The sequence below is a fragment of the Crassostrea angulata genome, chromosome 7 (genome assembly GCF_025612915.1).
Source record: "Crassostrea angulata isolate pt1a10 chromosome 7, ASM2561291v2, whole genome shotgun sequence".
NCBI classification, from domain to species: Eukaryota; Metazoa; Mollusca; class Bivalvia; order Ostreida; family Ostreidae; genus Magallana; species Magallana angulata.
Window position 1 is genome coordinate 24,020,674 of NC_069117.1, and position 19,862 is coordinate 24,040,535.

At 32.9% G+C, this 19,862-nt stretch overlaps 3 protein-coding genes across 3 annotated transcripts; all 3 read right to left on the reverse strand.

Annotated features, from left to right (window-relative positions):
• Positions 1–1,605: 1,605 nt before the first annotated feature.
• On the reverse strand, positions 1,606–3,891 carry LOC128156458 (collagen alpha-1(XX) chain-like). Its single transcript, XM_052818619.1, has 5 exons — positions 3,816–3,891; positions 2,882–3,436; positions 2,727–2,786; positions 2,494–2,608; positions 1,606–2,010 (listed from the first exon to the last, which is right to left on the reverse strand). The coding sequence occupies exons 1-5, from the start codon at positions 3,889–3,891 to the stop codon at positions 1,791–1,793; spliced, it is 1,026 nt and encodes a 341-aa protein (XP_052674579.1). The 3' UTR covers positions 1,606–1,790.
• Positions 3,892–4,634: 743 nt separating this feature from the next.
• LOC128156457 (probable transcription-associated protein 1) lies at positions 4,635–11,153 on the reverse strand. The gene is made up of 5 exons (XM_052818618.1): positions 11,000–11,153; positions 9,018–9,226; positions 5,926–6,477; positions 5,401–5,733; positions 4,635–5,320 (listed from the first exon to the last, which is right to left on the reverse strand). The coding sequence occupies exons 2-5, from the start codon at positions 9,082–9,084 to the stop codon at positions 5,112–5,114; spliced, it is 1,161 nt and encodes a 386-aa protein (XP_052674578.1). The 5' UTR covers positions 9,085–9,226; positions 11,000–11,153; the 3' UTR covers positions 4,635–5,111.
• Positions 11,154–12,935: 1,782 nt separating this feature from the next.
• LOC128156459 (collagen alpha-3(VI) chain-like) lies at positions 12,936–18,536 on the reverse strand. Its single transcript, XM_052818621.1, has 4 exons — positions 18,341–18,536; positions 17,650–18,192; positions 16,734–16,820; positions 12,936–13,921 (listed from the first exon to the last, which is right to left on the reverse strand). Exons 1-4 carry the CDS (start codon positions 18,402–18,404, stop codon positions 13,635–13,637), a joined length of 981 nt encoding a protein of 326 aa, XP_052674581.1. The 5' UTR covers positions 18,405–18,536; the 3' UTR covers positions 12,936–13,634.
• Positions 18,537–19,862: the final 1,326 nt, after the last annotated feature.

Genomic DNA, 19,862 nt, shown 5'->3' on the forward strand with positions numbered 1-19,862 from the left:
ATTACCATTACTTAATTTTCTTGAAGTAATGCATTACATTACCATTACATGAGTGAAGTAATGCATTACCATTACTTTGTGAAAAGTCAAATTGAATAAGTTTTAAAAAGTAATTTAAAAACTAAATAAAGAGTTTTTGTAGATATTTGATAATTAAAACATTCTTAAAATATTTACAGGTACATGTTCATGTTCACTATCAGGTTCAAATTTAATGACTTATACAAGATTGCTGTTGCACTTGTAGTTCTCAAAATAAGGTTGGTCCAGTAATATTAACACGCTGATGGCGGAGTTGACAATCTCTGTTATTTATGTCTCTGATTTTCGGAGCATGATTTTTAAGGAAAGGAACGGTTGTATCGCAATTCGTGTAGGTGATGCACGAATTTACACAAAAAGTAGTATGTGGCGAACGGATTTATTTTTACCAATTAATTTTGCATGAATCACAAATGAAGAAAATCGTGTCAGATAAGTCGGTCTTAAAAATCAAAATGGCGACCGTGACAAATCTTTTTATTGTCAAAGTTCTTGGAATCTTATTGTAAAAAATATACTTCTAACGTCAGGTGCCTGTGTTTCTTATCGGTATACAAATGTTCACTTTGTTTGTTAATTCAGCAGTTTTAGAGTTATCGGGATTTTCATAAAACTTTTATTACGGATACCGTCCGACTTGTGGATTTTCCCTTTGATCCCAAAATTGAATAAATCTAATGATTAAAATTACCTACTTTGATAGAGTTGTTTGATTTTCCCAGTTAGTAGTAATTTTGAAATTTTTTCCTTGGGGTCTAATTTTACATAATATATTACATTGTGTCAATTATCTACAATTATGAAGGCCGGGGTTGAGTAAAATTTAGACAAAGTATCAGACAATTGCAAAAAAGCCGAATTAACATAGAATGTAACAACTAATTCAAACTCTTAAATTTTGGAAGCTTATTCGAGGAAATCCAGGACAATCTTTCAAGACCCCGTCTTTCAGTACTCCCAGTACTTTGATTTATTATTTGGCGTCATATTCTAATATCCTACATCCTACTAATCCATGTATATTTCATGATGAGAATGTGTTATCAGAGCAAAAATAAAAGATTAGATGTTTTCTGAGAATTATGAACTTTATACTAATCGTTCTGTATTTTTCAATAGTCCAATCCACACTTTGCAAAAGTTGTGTCCCCTTTGCGGTGTCAACCCAAAGGTCAAAAGGGAAAAAAACAACTTTTCCCTTCTTTATGCAACCAAATATTTGAGCGTCCTGTGAAGAAATCTCTTAGAATTCAATTTATTCCTTCGATGTGTGGGTTGCCCCAACTTGAGGCAATCAAAATTCACAGAGGAAACCGATTTCTAATGTCAAATCACGAAATTACAACCCTCTAAACTACAAAGGCTACTGTCAGAAATATATAGGTTTTTCCCTAAAGATGGCGGCCAAGGGACATACCTTTTGTAAAGTGTGGATTGGTCTATGCAAATACATATAGGTATTGTCAACAATCATGCATTATACGCAGTTTCTATTGCTGCATTTGGTATTATGGTATGAATGTTATAAAGAATATTAATCAGGAAAACAATGGACGGTTTAGATACAATTATTGATACATTTATTTATTTCTGTTAAACATAACCGCTCATATAAGTTTAATAATAACAATCTACATAAACTTGTTGCACCAAACGGATAGTAACATACATGTCCATAACAACTGAAGCTAAAACTTCTTCAGGAGTTAGTTCATCGTTCTGCATCAATCGAGCACACCGAGTATTTTTTAGAGCAATTCCAAGTTCCGGATTGGGATTGGATCAAGACGAGGCTGGAACTGCGAGGGCGATACGATATCCAGGTTGATCTCGCGGGGTCCAAGTTCAGGGATGTGATCTAACTGGGAAGCATCGAAGTTGGCTGGGGATTCCCCTAGAGGGGCGTTTCCGTACTGGTTTACGATGCTGGATATCTGGCTTTCCATGGATGTGAAGGAGGGAACGCGCCTATACGAATAAAAAATGGAACCTTTTTAATGCAGTTATAATTTTATGTATTTTTTGTGTTTTTTTTTTTACCTATAATTGTTATCGGTGGGTTTTTTTAAGAAATGGAAATCCATTACTAAAGACCAATTTAGGCTTGCGCAGAAATACGGATGCATCACCACCTATGTGATTATCATTTATTTACATGTATTTTTACACTTCAAGTTTGTAAGCATTTTCTTTCTGATTCGTTTGATATACCGGTATTAAGGTCCCTGGCAATAATTTGGAGCTGGGGCTAAATAAACCGTTTAAGCTTAAAATTGCCGTACATGATAATGTAGATGATTATGCTACAAATAAGTACACTGTATTCATGTTTTGCCATATCGCTTCTGCTTTTTTTTTGTTAGGGATGAATGTTAACCCTTTGGACTTATATTCCCGCCCATTTGCACTATGGAGGATGCGGCATCATAAGTTTTACACCTATGCACGTACGTGGATCTCTCAATAATGACAGCCGTCGTTATGGTGGCGGAAAGCAGGACAACCGCAACCAAGACCACTGTGGCAATGATGACGCTGGAGTTGGAACTAGACGTAGCAACCTCATCTGAAAAGAAAGAAATCATAATTAATATTTATTTTAAGACTCTGAATGGTGAATACCCACCAAGTGCTTATAAAAAATCAAAGAGAAATTGCAATTGTCTGCACGATCAAGTGACTACCTTGTTCAACTGGCGCTGCTGTGGGACAAGACGACACACCCTGAGCAAAGGCGTCTGGATCTGAAACCATTTGCAGACTAACATGAACTTAATGTACTACAATTCATGACGGAAAGTTTAAGATCTTACGATACTTATATTTTATGAAGTCTAACCAAGTTTTGGGACGAGGGACGGCACCACGCTGCAAAGGTAATCAAAGGAATCCACATAGTACACGTAGTAAGAGTCGGGATCGCTCGCTATTCCTTGAATCTCCACATTTTTCTTTGAGTCTTGTCCAACCCCGATGGCAAAAACCTCGGCTCCCAGCTCGGTTCGTAGTTCATTTGCCGTTTTGACTGTCAGCGGATAGTTCGTAGACTGACCATCCGTCATCACTAATACCGCCTTCATCGAGTTATTCCGGGAGCCGCGCATGGGCAAAAATGACGTTGTTTTGACGTATGTCAGGGCGTCAAAAGTATACGTGCCGCCACCTGGTGTAAGTTTTGACTTCAGAGCTTCCATTGCGCTTAACAAAGTATTGTTAGTGAGGTAATCATCAAGGTCAAAGTGCTCCGTGACGTCGCTAGCATACGTCACCACCGCCACTTGGATATCTTGCGGGCCTATTGTTATCCATTTTGTGACGTTGTAAATAAAGTCTATGGCATCCTTGAGATCTGAAGCATCGACACTGTCCGATGTATCAATGGCTAGAACAATATCTAAACAAAACAGAATGAAGACTCAATATTTGTTTAAACCAGGGGATATTCAAATAAAGACATTTTTAAAAAAAAATACTGATGAACTTTATGGATAAAATTGGTTCAAATCTCTCTCTCTCTCTCTCTCTCTCTCTCTCTCTCTCTCTCTCTCTCTCTCTCTCTTTCTCTCTCTCTCTCTCTCTGAGAAAGATAATTTTATCTGTGAATTAATATGGGAAATGTTTAATGTTTCGTAAGATTGTTCATCTCAGAGAGAGAGAGAGAGAGAGAGAGAGAGAGAGAGAGAGAGAGAGAGAGAGAGAGAGAGAGAGACGCACGCAAGGAGGACTGATAGGTGAAGAAAGCGAATAAGAGAAAGGAAAGAGAGGAATCTTACCTTTGTATATGGCTACAACTCCAACAAGTACACATGATATCAATAATAGATAGGAGAGACAGAAGTTTTTTCTCATGATCAAATTTTCACACCATGTCGAGAAATTAAAAGTATATACACAGGTATACCATGTAATTGTTGCTAGCAATAGAGGTTTGGCAGGTTCAGGGTACCTTGTATTTACGACTAAGCATGCCAGATTAAAAATTAACAAGTTTAACGATGAAACAATGACTCCTTTCTTTGAGGGATTATCTATAAACCTTAGTAGCAGGAAGAGGATAACGTAAATCTTGCAGCGATTAATGTAGGATATGCACAATGAATTAATCACAAGTGCAAAATCGATTTAAGCCCTCTCCATGCGTCTTAATATTGTTGTTATGATACAGAATTAGATACTCTTTAAAAAAAGGTTTACGTAATTCTGGATATATCAAAGAGCGTTTGTTTTGGGTAGGTACAATAAGAGACAGCGAAGACTGACGTGAACTATGAACATGCCCTTATCCCTAGTTAAAAGATCGCAACATACCGAAAACAAACTTTAAATCGCTAAACCGTGTAGAATTCATTATATAATTAATTTGGTCAGAAGATAAAGGAAGGGATTATAATAAACCATTTCTTTTTACATGTGGAGAAAAGAAATGGCAATGTAGTAAACCTTTGAATAATTAGATGCTAAAAACTTTAAAAAATACTCCGATAGACGACAAAGTCTACTTAGAATACTTCCAAGTAACTGGTACTTGCCCGTGGATAACGTCTTATTCTCAAAGAAAACCACAATACAAATAAAACAAAATAATAAGGTAATGTTTTACAAGTTTATTTACAAACAGAAAAAGCCAACAAAGAAAAAAATCTAACAAGTCTTAGAAGTATGTAATACTGTTTATCACTGTATGCAGAGTTTTATTCCATTTTTTTTTAAAAAAAAGAGTGATGTGGTCCCCTTAGAACTATTCACAGTATGTACACGTGTTTACCATTTACACGTATTATATCAACAACACAAAACTTAGTTTATTATAATAGTGCAATTCACCGTTAAACAAAATATGATTTCCTTTACGTTTCAATTCGTGAAGGTCCATTTCTTATATATATTGTTTGTTACTGAGTGTACAATGTATGTAGGTAAACAGCTTTAGCTTGTTAATATTCAGACAGTACTACTATAGGTTTATATAAAGCAATTTATATTTTATTTACATTTTCTAAAATAAAGAATTTGCTCTTTAGATAGCACCAAGTTCCTTTAATTACAAATGTTCATGTAAATAAGAATTTCTACGCTTGCCAAGCGGGTTTTCCCGGGCCTAAATGCTTTGGTGCCGAATTTTCATATGGTTGAATGGCGTCTTGGACTTCTTCTTCCTTCTCTTCTTGTCGAATTTTTCTCCTAAGCGCCGCTTTGTACATGAAGTATCCACCAGGGATTGAAGACAAAAGGAGAAGAGAGGCTGCAGCCCCCACAGCGATTATTGGAGTAGAAGACGCTAAAACAAATAAAAAAATGATTACAATTTCAATCACAATTTCCTTCTGAAGGTGTAATATGAACAATTTGAAAACGTACAGGAGTCGTCTGTTGCTGCAGATTGCTGGCTTTGTGGATTTGCAGCTGTAGTAGTGGTGCCTGCAGATGCAGTGGTTGTAGTGTCAGCACTAGTGGTAGTGGTTGTAACAGTGGTAGTTGCAGCACTAGTCGTAGTTGTCGGAACAGTGGTAGTGGCAGCACTAGTGGTAGTTGTTGGAACAGTGGTAGTGGTAGCACTAGTGGTGGTAGTTAAAACAGTGGTAGTGGCAGCACTAGTGGTAGTGGCGGCCGGGGCTTTCTTTTTCGGAGCAGCAGTCGTTGTGGTGGTGGTCACACAGTCAGGTGGTAGTGTTATAGTACCGATGCTTGGATCTAAGTACACAATTAGCACATAAACATATCATAACACCCATTCAAAATTTTAGTCATATTGTTTCTGGCTATGTTTCTCATGAAAAAATGGAAAAAATACTTGTATATCTAATTTTGCAATACTGTGCTCTATAGAGTAGGAAACCATCAATCATATTATGTAAAACTATAACTGCGTTGCTATCAGCTTACCTAACTTGAGGGCCAGTGTCGGGACAACGTTACAGAGATGGATGAAGTTCTCAATGTCATGCTGGTAGTAGGAGTCAGGATCACTGGCAATGGCGTACAGCTCCGTTTTGTCGTCAACAACTTCGCTACCCACTCCCACAGAGAAGACCTCTATTCCTTGCATATGCAAAGCCTCCGCTGCTGACCTTGTATTGAGCAGGTTGTCAGACTTCCCGTCAGTCAGAACCACCACCGTCTGGTTTACTCCAGTACGTCTGCCGCTTGATGCTGACGTGAAAAGGGTGTTTGCGTCATTAAGTGCTTCATATGTTTTGGTGCCGCCTGCTGTCGTTATGGATTTCTGATTTTGGAGCGCTGTCAACACCGCAGCCTTATCGGATAAGCTGTTAAAATTGTGTTGTACAATAGAGACATTGGAGAATGTCACTATAGATATTTTGATGTCGCTCGATCCAATCGTCAGATAATTTGTGACGTCAATTAAAAAATCTACTGAGTACTCCAGGTCGGTCTGATTAAGACTTCCAGAGGTGTCAATAATGTAAACCACGTCTGCAAGAAACAAATCTCGTGTAAGCAAAAAACTAATCTGTAACATCAGACACAAACAGAATAATGTTTAGTTTCGATGTAAGCTTACTACCCTGTTTCACTCTTTATGTATGCTTGCATTTGTAATAAAAAAAATGACTCATCAAATTGAGAAGTTTTGTAAATTAATATAAAAAAAACTTTTCTGGGATAAGGTTGGTTGGTCACGTGACCTGTGTCGGTAGATTTTATACAACACATTTCAACAAACATATCCCAATGAATTTATACAATTTATTTTTGCTTAGAGAATGACTTAAATGCCCAAGAACGTACCGACATGTAGGAAATACACGAAGTCTTGGCATATTTGATTTATAGTATAACAGTTACATATATTTAGGAAATCCAAATGGAATGATTCTTTAAAAACACACGTTTGAAAGGATTTTTAATATCATTTTTACATTACAAATTAATTTGCGAGACTGACATTCGGAAATCTGTCTTTGACGCAAGGGAAAGGGAAGGGGGGGGGGGGGGGGGGGTCGCTCACGATTCTATTTTAATGAAGCTTATGCCATGTTTTTGCTTGATAATTTTGTTTTACTTCTTGCAAGATGTTCTTGTGCACAATTACATAGTTTCTGAAGTCTGTCAAAAATCATATTGAACTAATCAAATATGTTTAAAAAAACCAACAAAACATAGGTAAACAAAAACATGGCACAAACTTTACAAACATTACAAAAAGTTTTGAGCTCTGTATCTCGCTTGAAAATCAACAACCGATATTCAATTTCAGATGACCTTCATCATGCATTACTAAAACATTTTGATCATTAAAAATAGAAAAATTCAAATTGAAAATGCCTTAGCCAAAATCGTTGCCATGCCTAATAGAACCAACAAAAATGAAAAACAGCCGAAGTAGTGTTAAATATGTAGACTATTGAGAAACAATTAAAAATCTCTGAATCTTCCCCACGTTATCTTAAATAAGTAATAGAAATTTGATTTTCTAATTCTTAGATTTAAAAATAAATTGCAACAATTTTTAAGCTGGTTAAATAGAAGAAGACAGATAATTACGACCCTTGATTGTTTAAAGGTCAAGCAAAAATAACGTAAATTGTTCTTTTTAAAATGATTTTTTAATGATGTCTGTGTTATATCCAGTAGTATTGACGCATTCAATTTTCTACAAAATTTTTGAAAAATAACTATGGAGGGAAAGCAAAAGAACATTGTAAGATTTTTAAAGGTGCATGGTCACGATTTTGGTCTAATTTTCTCCCCGGTTTTAGTAAGGCATTAGTAAGGCATACCTAATGATCAACCAAAATCTTAGTGTGAGTTGTCGTGTCATAAGCGTGATACAGAGCTCACAGTATTTGTCATGTAAACAAAGCTTACGTCATGTTTTTGAAATTGCAGGTTTAGATCTAATATATTAGATCTAAACCTGCAATTTCAAAAACAATTCATATTCAAATGACTTTATTTCTGATTACACAAGGAATGTGTTATTCTTGAAAAAATCCGGTCAGTTTTGCACTTACTGATATCTATTATTATATTAATTTTCTGTATTATGTCTACTGTCATAGTTTCAACCATTGACTATTGATACATATTTATGTGATAAACGCTAGGAACTACATGTATTTTTTTATACTTAAATGAATTAGAGGAGTGAGAAATCAGCATGAAAAAGAACTTTTACAGGGTATTAGACCAATGTAAACAAAAACAGGGCACGAACCTTGTTTACATTTACTTGAATTGTGAGCTCTGTACCTTGCTTATTATGATAATTCTACGACTGACACTCAAATTTGGTTGATATCAAGACATGCATTTCTAGAGCATAAGAAACACTAAAAATAGAAAAATATGATTTGACCAAAGTAGAGACCATGCCCCTTTAATGAATCTGAGAGTTTCTTTTATTTAGTTTTCTTTAAAAATGTAAGGTTCTTTTTCTCATAACATTTTGCTTTGATTACTTGACTGTATCATAATTTTTTGTATAACTAGACCCTTGACGTCAATACTATTTTAAAACGCAAGCGTATCATTTTGTACCTCGTGTACCATCATATATAAAAGGTTTGAGTGATTAAACGAATTGACTCTCATATAATTAATTAGGCTTGATATGTATGGTACATTTGAGAATCAGATACGTCTCCAATGGAAAACCATAAACTACAATTATATTTTCATGCAATCATCGCTTCTTTTAAAAGTATCTTTAATCGATTTTAATATATAATTCAATTCTCTATTAGAAGAACAAAGATATATATAACAGCCGCATGTAAAAATGAAACTAGCGTATCAAAATATACATAAAAATTGATATTACAAATAAAAGTATTTCGATCTATTAAAAAAATAGTGACCAGAATTTTTTAGAATTTTTTTTAAATTTAATGTAAAATAACTTTATAATTAATTTAATAAATATAAATAATAAATAACCTAATATATTTAAAACAAAATTAATAAATCATTTAAATATAACGTAGCATATTGAGATATGTCTTGTGACTGACCGTTCGTTATACTGTGGGTGAGTGACACCAGGGACAGAGCCGCTATCACCCACAGGATCCTGGCCATGGCTAGGAAGTCTCCGACCCAGCTTATGGATGTATTTTCCGACCCAGCTCTGATTTGAGTTTACCGTTCTTGCTGAACCAATTTCTCCTGGAACCTCGATCAAGCCCGAAGAATCAACAACTCTTGGGGTGCTTTTGTTTTCCTGTCAGAAAAGTTTCTGAATTTTTGAATTTAAAGAATAAGCTTTCAGTACGAAAGTGTTAGGTTACCGCGATTTTTGACCGGCAATGGCTTCGGAACAATGGATCCGATATACTGTTATGGTAATTGAGTTCTTGATTGCGGACTGTTTGCTTGTCAATATAATAACACCTTTTATACAGAAGAAATATTTCCTATCAGGTAAACAATACTTTAACAAGTCATTCAACACAGAGGTAAATCGCACAAACTAATATATATGTATTGGACAGTAAGATAAACATTGATATGTTGAATATCCGTGACAGCGTTACAAGTTTGGTAATAATCGAGGCTAATACCCGAAACCTGTACCTTATAATTTAAACACCCATTAGAATCCCCTCCTTCTTGCTACAATAACACCGAGATTGAAAATTAAACACTTTTCTTAGCTTGGAAGAGAAGGTGTTAAATCATCCCCAAGCGCTCTATTTCATCAAAACGAAGTAAGAGCTTTGTTCCCCTATTCTGACCTGCGTAGTGTTTATTTTTCCACATGAAGGAGATACTTGGACTTCAAATATTAGCACATATGCTTTGTAGCTCATTGCAGAAGCCAGAGGGGTATACACAGTTTAACGTCAGAACATGGAAATTGGTACAAATCGATTAAAATGATAAGAATTCTTTTATAAAATCGAACTAGTTTCTTTAATACTAGTTGGCCTTGATTTCGAGTTTATCAGATGTGTCAAAAACTTTAAATACAAGAAATCTTAAAGCACTTAGAGTCTTGACTTTTGAAAGAACAGGAAAAAAAGTGTAAATGAAAAAGATCTAGATTTAATGAACACATTATATGCATATATATCCTATTGAAAGTTTTTAATATACCTAGCACTTGGTTGGTTTTTTCTGAAGGCTACACTTATTTTAAGAATTTTTCAAAGGAATACATTGAAAAAAAAAATCATTTCATATATATCAATGGTATTATCAGAATTAAGTAATTATAAATCAATTGACAACACTCATTTTTACATAGACCGAATACATAAAATGTAGCATGAAAATGAAAAAATAATCACTTTGAGAATTTTTTACAAAGAAAATCATTTTGCATTAAAATTTTCTACATAAGCTCACAGTTTATTAAAGATTTGTTTTTAAACTTTGCCTTTGAATAAAGACGTACATTCTGTCTTTTTATATTGGTGTTCTGGACACAAAAGTTAGATATTCTGAACGAATTTGTTAAATTAGCATTCTAAATACTAAAAAAAAAAAAAAAAAAAAAACTAAAAAAAGAATTCGTCAAAGATTTTTTAATGAAATGCTTCAATGAAAAACAGATTTACTAATCACTTACAAATTGTCAAAGGTTACAAATTCATCAAGTTTTTTTTTTCAATACGTAAAGTAATAGTGTACTAATACATACACTGTATGTATCAAACTAGGTTGATTAACGTATTAAGTATATGAGTAAACAATCATAAATACTTTATAATTAGATAAAATATCAATTTTGTTTATAATAAATCAATTTCAGGGGTTTTTTTTCGCAGAAATTGTAAAATTGAAATTGAAATTGAAAAAGAATTAATACAAACAAAAATTTTAAGTACAGAATGATCACGTGCCAATCATTAATTTTACTCATGAAGTATCGATTGTCGGTCGAAATTTTTCTTTGTTCATGACTGACTTATATACGACAAACCATGATACTGAATTATGACGTTTACATGTTTTCAACATAGATGAAAAAATTAAAATATGATTTTATTACCTTTATATTGAGTGCAAATCCAGAATCCTTATTTTGGTTCAGAATTAAATATATTCCATATGATTGTGTCATTAACCGTTTTTTTAAATGCAGCTCTAGTTTTATTTCACACCTTCATAAGAGGGAAAGGATCTTTAAAATCGATCGATATTTAGATGTTTGACAGAAATTCTCGCAAAGAATTCTGAACAATAGCCGACCCGTTGTATGGATATTTTACCAAATTGTCTGGCTAATTTACTGTAGACTTTGTATTTTCCCTTTGTAATTACATTTGTTTGAACTTAGATACAATGCAGTTGCTTTTACTCTTTATATAATCAGCAAGATTCTTGATTCGAATAGATTTAGTTGTGAAATAAAAATGTTATTGTAAAAGCGCAGGCTAATTTCAGAAATTAATTACAGTGAGGTCGATTTTTCAATTCTGAAGTCCACTCGAAAAATATCAAAGAGAGCCGTCAACAAAATGAAAAACAACAAAAAACAAAACTTAACACTATATATCATTGATATAACAAGAAAGATTTACAAGGGCAATAAAGAGTAGAATAATTTTCACCACATGCAATGATTCATCTGTTTTGAAACAAAATCTAGAATTTTTAAAGGGGCATGGTTACTATTTGAGCTTAACAGTGAAAACATTTACAATTTTTTTTAAGATGTTTACAATGTTTACAGAATGCATTTTCAATGCACTTTTAATACATGTATTTGAGTGTCAGTCGTGGATAATTAAGTGCGATACAGAACTTCCAATTCCGTGTTACATGTATGTAAACAAGACCGGTCATGTTTTAGTTTACACATTGAACTTTTGATATGAAATACCAAGATTAAAACAAACTTTTAATGAACAAACACTAGATCGCTAGATAGTGTTTATCTATTTTATCATGAAGAACTTGTCTGTGGTTTATATCTGCCTGAAACATCACTTCTCCCGGTAAATGTAACTGTTGTTACATAGAACATGTCCTGACCTTTATTTAAAAGTATAAATGAAAACATGGAAGATAATTGTTTTGTCTTCAGGTGTTAACAATTGAAATCAAAGCACTGAAGTACTGACGGGAGTTGATTTTATCAATTATCATTTATTTTTAAATCAACTTATCTTGCGTGGCAATTAGTTTCTAGTCTGTATTTAAATTACGCACTTTTTTATAATATGAAATTTTATGAAACTTTTCCGACAAGAAATTAGAGAAACCCCATAAGAATCATGTTGTGTAATATTTAGAGATAGATTTCAAACTATGTATTAGTAATCAAAACAATTCTTAAAATTGTATGGATCTAAGCACTATTGATATCTAATTCTAGTCTCGTTCAACCAGACGCTCAGGTGTCTCCGTTAATCTCCGACAAGCAGCAGAACCTCTCTGTTTGCCGGAGATTACGGAGACAGCCGAGTGTTTGGTTGAACGAGACTATATTAAACTCTGGCGTAGGAATACATGAGACTTCAAAAATAGCTAAATTGTTCGTATTATATAAAATCTGACTATTTTCAAAGTGTTTATAGATAAGTTTCCTTGAAAAACAATGCTTCACCATACATTACATCGAATTTTTGTATTATTTTCAGGAACAAAATTTGTCAGCGGTGATGATTTGTGCTAAGTTCCAAACACTGTTTCACTTTCGGTTTGCCAGAGTAACTGCATAGGAGAGTTGATTAAAATCAACTCCCAAAAACAGTTTGGTATAAAGGTAACTTTTGTTTGTATGTTTTAACTTTCCTCTTCGAGAGGATGATTTGGGTTTCTTCCGTTAAATAAAACCAATCAAAGTCAATTCCTGTATGATTAGAAAAGGCACACAAAATTTGTATTATATATTGCATTGGTGAAATAATATTTTTTTGGCGCAATGAAATGAAATCCACCTTGTAGAAAATAAAACCATTAGATAATGAGAAAATTTGAGAGCTGATTGAAATTTTAATGGACAAGAATACATTGTGCATTCAACATTTAACACACAATAAGTTTTACGACGTTACTTAGCCAAAGTCTACATGTATCTGCATTTCTATTTGCATGTCACTTTATAATCTTCAGAAGAATCAAAGAAAATGGTGCACAATAATCGTAATCCTCCCAAAAAGCAATATATTCAGTTTGACATATTCATAATAAATTTGAACACAACAGAATATGACAAAACAGTATTATGAGACTGATTAAATTTCTTCTTCAACTTCTTTCATAATAAATCATTTTATAAAATCAAATTTTTTAAAATCATTTAATCATTATTTAATACATTATGACATGTTTTGCATTGTTATGTTAAAGGAAAAGGAAGGAATTTCACATTTGTAAATTTAAAATTATATAAACATTATTTAAAACATTACGATCTGTTTAGCATTGTTCTGCGAAAGGAACGGGAAGGAATTTCACAGTTTTAAAATTGAAATTATACAAACATTATAAAAACATTACAATATGTTTAGCAATGTTATATTAAAGAAAAAGAAAGGAATTTCACATTTTTATACATATTTTGCACTTTCAAATAAAGATTTATAAACAAATGAACCTGCTATTCATATTCACATATACTGAACTACATGTAATAATAATGAAGATATAGTTTATCCCTATTAACATTATATTATCATTTAGCGAGAATTATGCCATCTGTATAAGTTTGTAAAATTTCTGGCCAGCGCTAATCTCTGGGTGTAAGAGGATTTATTTTCTTCAGCTCTACTGGACCTTCCCAGTTCATCAAGGCAAAAGGACCCCTTGGAGGTTCCTAGTCGAGCCTCTCCATACACTTCTATAGCTCTAAGCACCGCGGCGTCTTTAGCATTTCCTTTAACAACCTTATAGACAATGATGATACAGGCCAGGAGAAGAAGAAACCCAATCAATGCAGCGATGGTGACCAGCGGAAAAGAATCATCTAAAATAAATACATTTTTTGAAATAAGTGAAATAACATCAAGGTACGTTTATATTATAAAACCCCTTAGATAAAACTATATTTTACTTTTAAACTTCTTTTGTATACTTAAAACGTTTATCGTAGTTCTCTGTATTTTTTCGTGCAATAAAAACAAAATAATTGCTCGTCAATTAAAAAATGCAATAATTTTCAACTAAGTATCGAAAATGTGTTAACTAAGCCATAATCACGAAGCCTGTATTCGTGATTTTTGAAGTTTGATGGTTTTTATCTGAAACATTTTTCTTTCTTTCAACTGTGTTTAGATTTGTTTTTTTTTTATTTATTTTTTTTGTCATACACATTATAAAAGTTCAAAGAACATGTTTGGTGTTTCTTGTCCATTTCTTCTGACTCATCTCAAATTAGAGGCACAGTCAACATTATCTATGCTTGTTACTGTAAAAGAAATCGTTGGATTTGACACGATTGTTTTCGTTCCTTTGTTATCCAAACTTGAGACTTGTATTAAAATGGAATGTAAATTCGAAGTTGCATTTTTGCTTCATTAGTTCTTTTATCTGTTACTGCTATAAAATTTTTTAAAAAAACCCACTACAATTGAATGGATTTAAATTTGATATTCAGACAAACGGGCTCCGCATGAAAAGGTTTTCGATGTTATCTATGTAAAGTACACTTTAAAAAAGAAAATTTGATTACAGACCAGTCAAACTTGTATATATCTAGTTTCTTTCAAATTATGACACAACTTGTTCGGTCATCATCTTTGACAGTTTAAAAAAAGTTTTATGACAAAAACCGGAATCAAATTCGGTTGTTTGTATATTTAATGTTCCACAAGAGAATTCATTCTCAAATGTTCATACCTTAATACTGAAAACTTAAATGCTGACATTTAAAATGTAGTTCATACATATGAAAAGTATAATTGACTGATACCACCTGGTGATTCAGTCAGAATGCCGATCCCGACTATTCATTTCGTAAGCTATTGTCTGATACAAGCGACCCAATTTCATTTCACTTCATAGGACGATAAGGAAAGCAGCGATGGTTGTGTACTTTACTTGACAATATATGAACACTAGAATGAGAAAATATTATATTGAAAAGATTGAAAACAGCTTTAATACATAAGTATTTAACACGACACCTTATTTGAGTGGTGGTAAGGTGGAATGGAATACCTTTAGATATCAATGTGAAAAGAAAGTCCATATTATTTAATTCATAATGTAGATTATTGCGTTTTTGAATTGTACAATATTTCATTATATTTACATTTTCCAGTGTCTTTGCCTGTGATAACACTACGTATCGATTTTGCATTATAAAACCCATAACATCAAATTGGGGCGCCAGCAGGGTTTGCTTATTTATATTTAAATATCTAATCGTACAATGCTTTAAAATTATGTAAATATAAGAAATAAGGAATCATTCTTTGAACATTATGAGGTGATAATTTCGGTCAGGGCTTGATCAGATCTATCATAAAGCCCTTCGGGCTTTATTTGATTATATATTTGATCACGCCCCGAACGAAATTATCACTTCATAATTCTCAAAGAATGATTTCTTATTCCTTATTTATTTAAATTAGACCAGCACTTGTAAAATTGCTCCTATAATATACAAATTTTTAAAATTGTACAGCATTTAACCATTAAATGTATTTTTAGATTTATTTATGTTAATTATCTCCAGCATGATTCTTCATGCTCTCAGTTTTTAATAAACAAATATGTAAACTTATGAAATAAATACCATGAGCTTCTAAAATGTACTAAACATTTAGAAGGACATTAAAAAGAAACAAAATATCACAATGGTTAGTAAATAATTACAATGATCAACTCAACAATGAAATCTGAATTGTTCTCTTCAACATTATGGTACATGTACGTTTTACACAAAACCAAAAGCAATGCGTTTTGTAACTATATCATGTAAAGTTAAAATGTTTAAGATGGTGGAAAGGGAGCAAAGCTCCAATCTCCTTCTTAATTGCACGAAGTATACATGTACGTATACCGAGAACATAACCTACTTCTCAGTAATTCATATCATGTTATACGTGATAAATTTTTCCTTTTGATTTTTATCCTCAAAGTTGTCAATTGAAATAAATGACGCCATTTGAACTTTTGATATGCCTATAATACAATGTGTCACTTCGATTAGTAATTTTATGCACAAGTGAGTTAATTTTTACAAGTTACTATACAAAGTGGCTTCTGTTCACTTGTCATTAAAGAGAAGAATATTTTTAAACGAATGAATATCATATACTCAAGTTAAAATCAGGTTTTATTCAGAAAAATTAATGCATAACATGTATTAATTATATTACTGTTGAAAGAAATGCAAGCTTACAGTTTTGCGAGATTAAAATTGTAAACGTTAATGTTTGAAGGTTTTTTTTTTGTAATGAAGGAATTGCAAAATCGAAAGCAATTAAAGGCAAATACTAAGACTTTTTTTTATATTTGTCAAATGGAGTCAAAACACCCTTTCCACTGCAATATATCTGATTAAATCAAGATAAGAATAAAAGCAATAACAATTAAAATAGAATGCACTCAGTAATTGAAATAGTTTAAAATACAAAGAGAAAGACAATAACAATACAGGCTTTTTTATTTCAGTGTTAGGTCGATATGAAGTTAAGGACATGATTAATGATAAAATTTGCTACAACGATATACATGTATTATTGAAAACAACACATTGGAATAATTGCATCATGTCAGAAGATTTGATTATCTCTGGTGGTGTGTTTCTTACACTAATATGGAGTGGTTACCTTTTGTGGGGTAGACAGGAGTCGTGGTATCTATAATGGCATACGGGTCGGGGCAGTCTTCTATTATGCTTGTGTCTGCTGTTGAATCTGAGAGGGAAAAAGTAGAAAAAAAAACAACCTTTGTTAGATCAGTTAGAAACTGCCCGCTGAGACATGCAGACATGGTTACAAAACGTCCTTTTAATCTTTTAAACTTCTAAAAGACTAAAAAATATCAAGACGCGTCTTCAAACCACTCAAAATCAATTTATCGGAAACTCTGTTGAGTGTCAAGACCTTTATACTTATCTTAGCATGATTACTTATTGTTAACCAAGAATCGTGAAAAACACTATATACATTAAAATTTAGCAATACCAATGTCGTTGTTGAGTAACGATACATATAACCAGTTGAACTCAATGAAGGTCCTTACATTGATGAATGATTTGATGAATTGACTTTGATGTATACAAAACGATAAATAACTTCATTTTTGAATACGGTCTTTTTTCTGGATACACAAGACAAGTAAGAATAAAACTATAGAACTGTATTATACTACAGCAATTGAAAAATAATAGAGTGTTGTAAGGATATGCATGCTGTGTAAATTGACAATCATTGGATTTGCATTAGATTAATAGTAGATTGTGAACTATATCACACACTAGAACACTTATAATAGATCTACTTAAAATAGCAGCGAATGATAAAGATAAGACTCCCTAGCCAGCAAGAACAACAGGTGACCAGGGCCTTTGCTAAACTGCTAAAGGTCATAGACTGTGTTTGGTGCAAAGCCTAATAAACTAAACAATGTCACACCTGATTAAATTAAATTTAAAATGTTCTTTGATAGATACATGCATGTCAAATTGTATTAAGCATACAAAAACATGGAATAATACTGTTATTAAAATGTTCTTTTACATACCTATTAAATTTGTGATATTTGGAACAATATGACAACTGTACTTGAAGTCACTAACGTAAAACGTCCTTGAATCATCTTGTGCTATGGATAGAAGAAGATTTTTATCACTGTCAGTTAAAGAATCCAGTCCGACTGTTATCATTGTATTACTATATACATCGAACAAATCTTGTGCTGCCCATGTAGTCAGTGTTCGGCTAGTTGGTCCTTTCACCATGATTAGCACAACAAGTTTCGATGAAGTCGTTCGGGAATCCCTAAATCCTGTTGTTCTAAAAAAATCAAGAACCTCATTTGAATTTGACTCTTCAAACGATCTGTTTGCAGATTTCATTGTAGCCAAAGCAGATAGCACCGCTTCTTTTGATGAATATGCAGTAAGGTTGAAGTGCTGAGTTGGGGTTTTGGAGTATGTAACAGCAGTCACCAAGGTGTTACTAGGTCCGATGGTGAGGCGTTCAGTGATGTAATATATAAAGTCAACGGCATTGGACAAGTCAGTAGCTGACATCACTGAAGGCGTATTCAAAGCGAAAGCGAGGTCTATAATAATAATAATTGAAACCTTATGCAGTCGAAAGAAAATTAGACATTGAATGTTACGCATGAAAATTAAATACATAAGATGTTACCTTAACTAATGTGTTAACACAAAGTTAAGGCTCAAATGGAAAAGTTCTTTAGAACGTACCAATCTCTTGACCAGTTTCCTCCGTTGACATGAACAGAAGAAGAAAGAGATATATTCTCAGCATGACTCCATGGAGCTACAGAAATTCTTGTAAATATTCATCCTTCTTATGTAAAACCTATCCTTTACTATCTAAACAACCCATTTTGTTAGGTTTACATGACAAAACAGCATTGTCATTTCATAAAGATTTGAAGTTAGCCTTCATTCATTTGAAAAGAAACAAAGAAGCCCCGCTTCATTTCACTTTCGTTGTTATTTACGAATCTTGATTTGTTGGTTCGATAATTTTCGGGCGTGTGTAAGTCAATTTTAACCTATGTGACAACAGTAATGAATGTGTGAATGTGAGAGGTAATTATAGCACCATTCAAACTAAATGACACGTTACGTTCCATGTGTGACTTACTCTTAAGAAAATAGCGGAACATTTTTTTCTCTGACATTGTGGATAAAAAATAACAATTCCAATTTAGCATAACTTCAAAATGAATTTGATAGCTTTTATAATTTGTTGTTATCACTTCTTCATTTAGAGGTAACATATTTATGTACTTGTGTATTATTTCATAATGAAATTGGTATTTTGGAATTTCCGTCTTCTCGACAACTGCCTTTATCAGCATAATAAAACTTTTACATCAGCCGTTTTGAAGTTATGACCTTTCGCCTAATGTAACAATAACAACACATCAGTAAAATATGAACCTTAATGTAAGATTCAATGTTTGGACAAATTAAGGATCTCATTTTACATGTACTTTGAGTTTGCTAACGTTTAATGTGTATGGTGAGACGTCCTGGAAAGCAAACGGACATGCATGCGGCAAACTTTGAGCGAAGAGTTAAGGATTTTAAAATGAATAGATATCGGGTCATAAGTAGGTATTTACGTCTTCTTTAAATTTGAGAACTCCGATCTTCCCATAAGACAAGACAACTGCAAACAAAAAGCACAAAGGAATCGCCGAAATAACATTCACGTAACAAGAAGGAGCAGCCTTAGCAAATGGTGGACGGGAAAAATTCTTAACAATTTGACATGTCAAAGCGTTCTTAAAAGTGTTTTGTCTGGACTTAAAAACATGTTTTGCCTTATGAATTAATATATTAACTTTTTAGAAAAAGAAATTGATGGGAACAACCTCCATTGTATATTCATGTATGTCTGAATAATTATGAAACAGTTCAACAGTATGTTACTTTTGTTAAAGTTCTATAAGTATATCTGTATTTCTTTGTAATTTGAAGACTTTGTACTACTATATAAATAGTGCCTGTTTGGGAGGGTAACAGTTGAAATTGACACCCCGAGAAAACCATTGTCAACCGACGCGAAGCGGAGGTTGAAAATGGTTTTCGAGGGGTGTCAATTTCAACTGTTATCCTCCCAAACAGGCACTATTTATTTTGTTATACTGAATGTCTTTTTTAAAATTTTTAAGAAAATTTTACTGCTTTTATATAGGAATAACGTGAATTCTACAGCGAACCGTACGCGCATAATTTTCGCGCATGTAAC

Excerpts from the sequence above, each read along its gene's own strand:
- LOC128156458 (XM_052818619.1), bottom strand. The coding sequence starts at position 3,891 with ATGAGAAAAAACTTCTGTCTCTCCTATCTATTATTGATATCATGTGTA. Across the intron at positions 2,609-2,726 it reads AGCAGCGCCAGTTGAACAAG|ATGAGGTTGCTACGTCTAGT; the intron begins GTAGTCACTTGA and ends CTTTCTTTTCAG. Across the intron at positions 2,011-2,493 it reads GTCATTATTGAGAGATCCAC|GCGCGTTCCCTCCTTCACAT; the intron begins GTACGTGCATAG and ends TTATTCGTATAG.
- LOC128156457 (XM_052818618.1), bottom strand. The coding sequence starts at position 9,084 with ATGGCCAGGATCCTGTGGGTGATAGCGGCTCTGTCCCTGGTGTCACTC. Across the intron at positions 6,478-9,017 it reads CACCCACAGTATAACGAACG|ACGTGGTTTACATTATTGAC; the intron begins GTCAGTCACAAG and ends TGTTTCTTGCAG. Across the intron at positions 5,734-5,925 it reads GACACTGGCCCTCAAGTTAG|ATCCAAGCATCGGTACTATA; the intron begins GTAAGCTGATAG and ends TTGTGTACTTAG.
- LOC128156459 (XM_052818621.1), bottom strand. The coding sequence starts at position 18,404 with ATGCTGAGAATATATCTCTTTCTTCTTCTGTTCATGTCAACGGAGGAA. Across the intron at positions 18,193-18,340 it reads GGAAACTGGTCAAGAGATTG|ACCTCGCTTTCGCTTTGAAT; the intron begins GTACGTTCTAAA and ends TTATTATTATAG. Across the intron at positions 16,821-17,649 it reads AAATATCACAAATTTAATAG|ATTCAACAGCAGACACAAGC; the intron begins GTATGTAAAAGA and ends TTTCCCTCTCAG.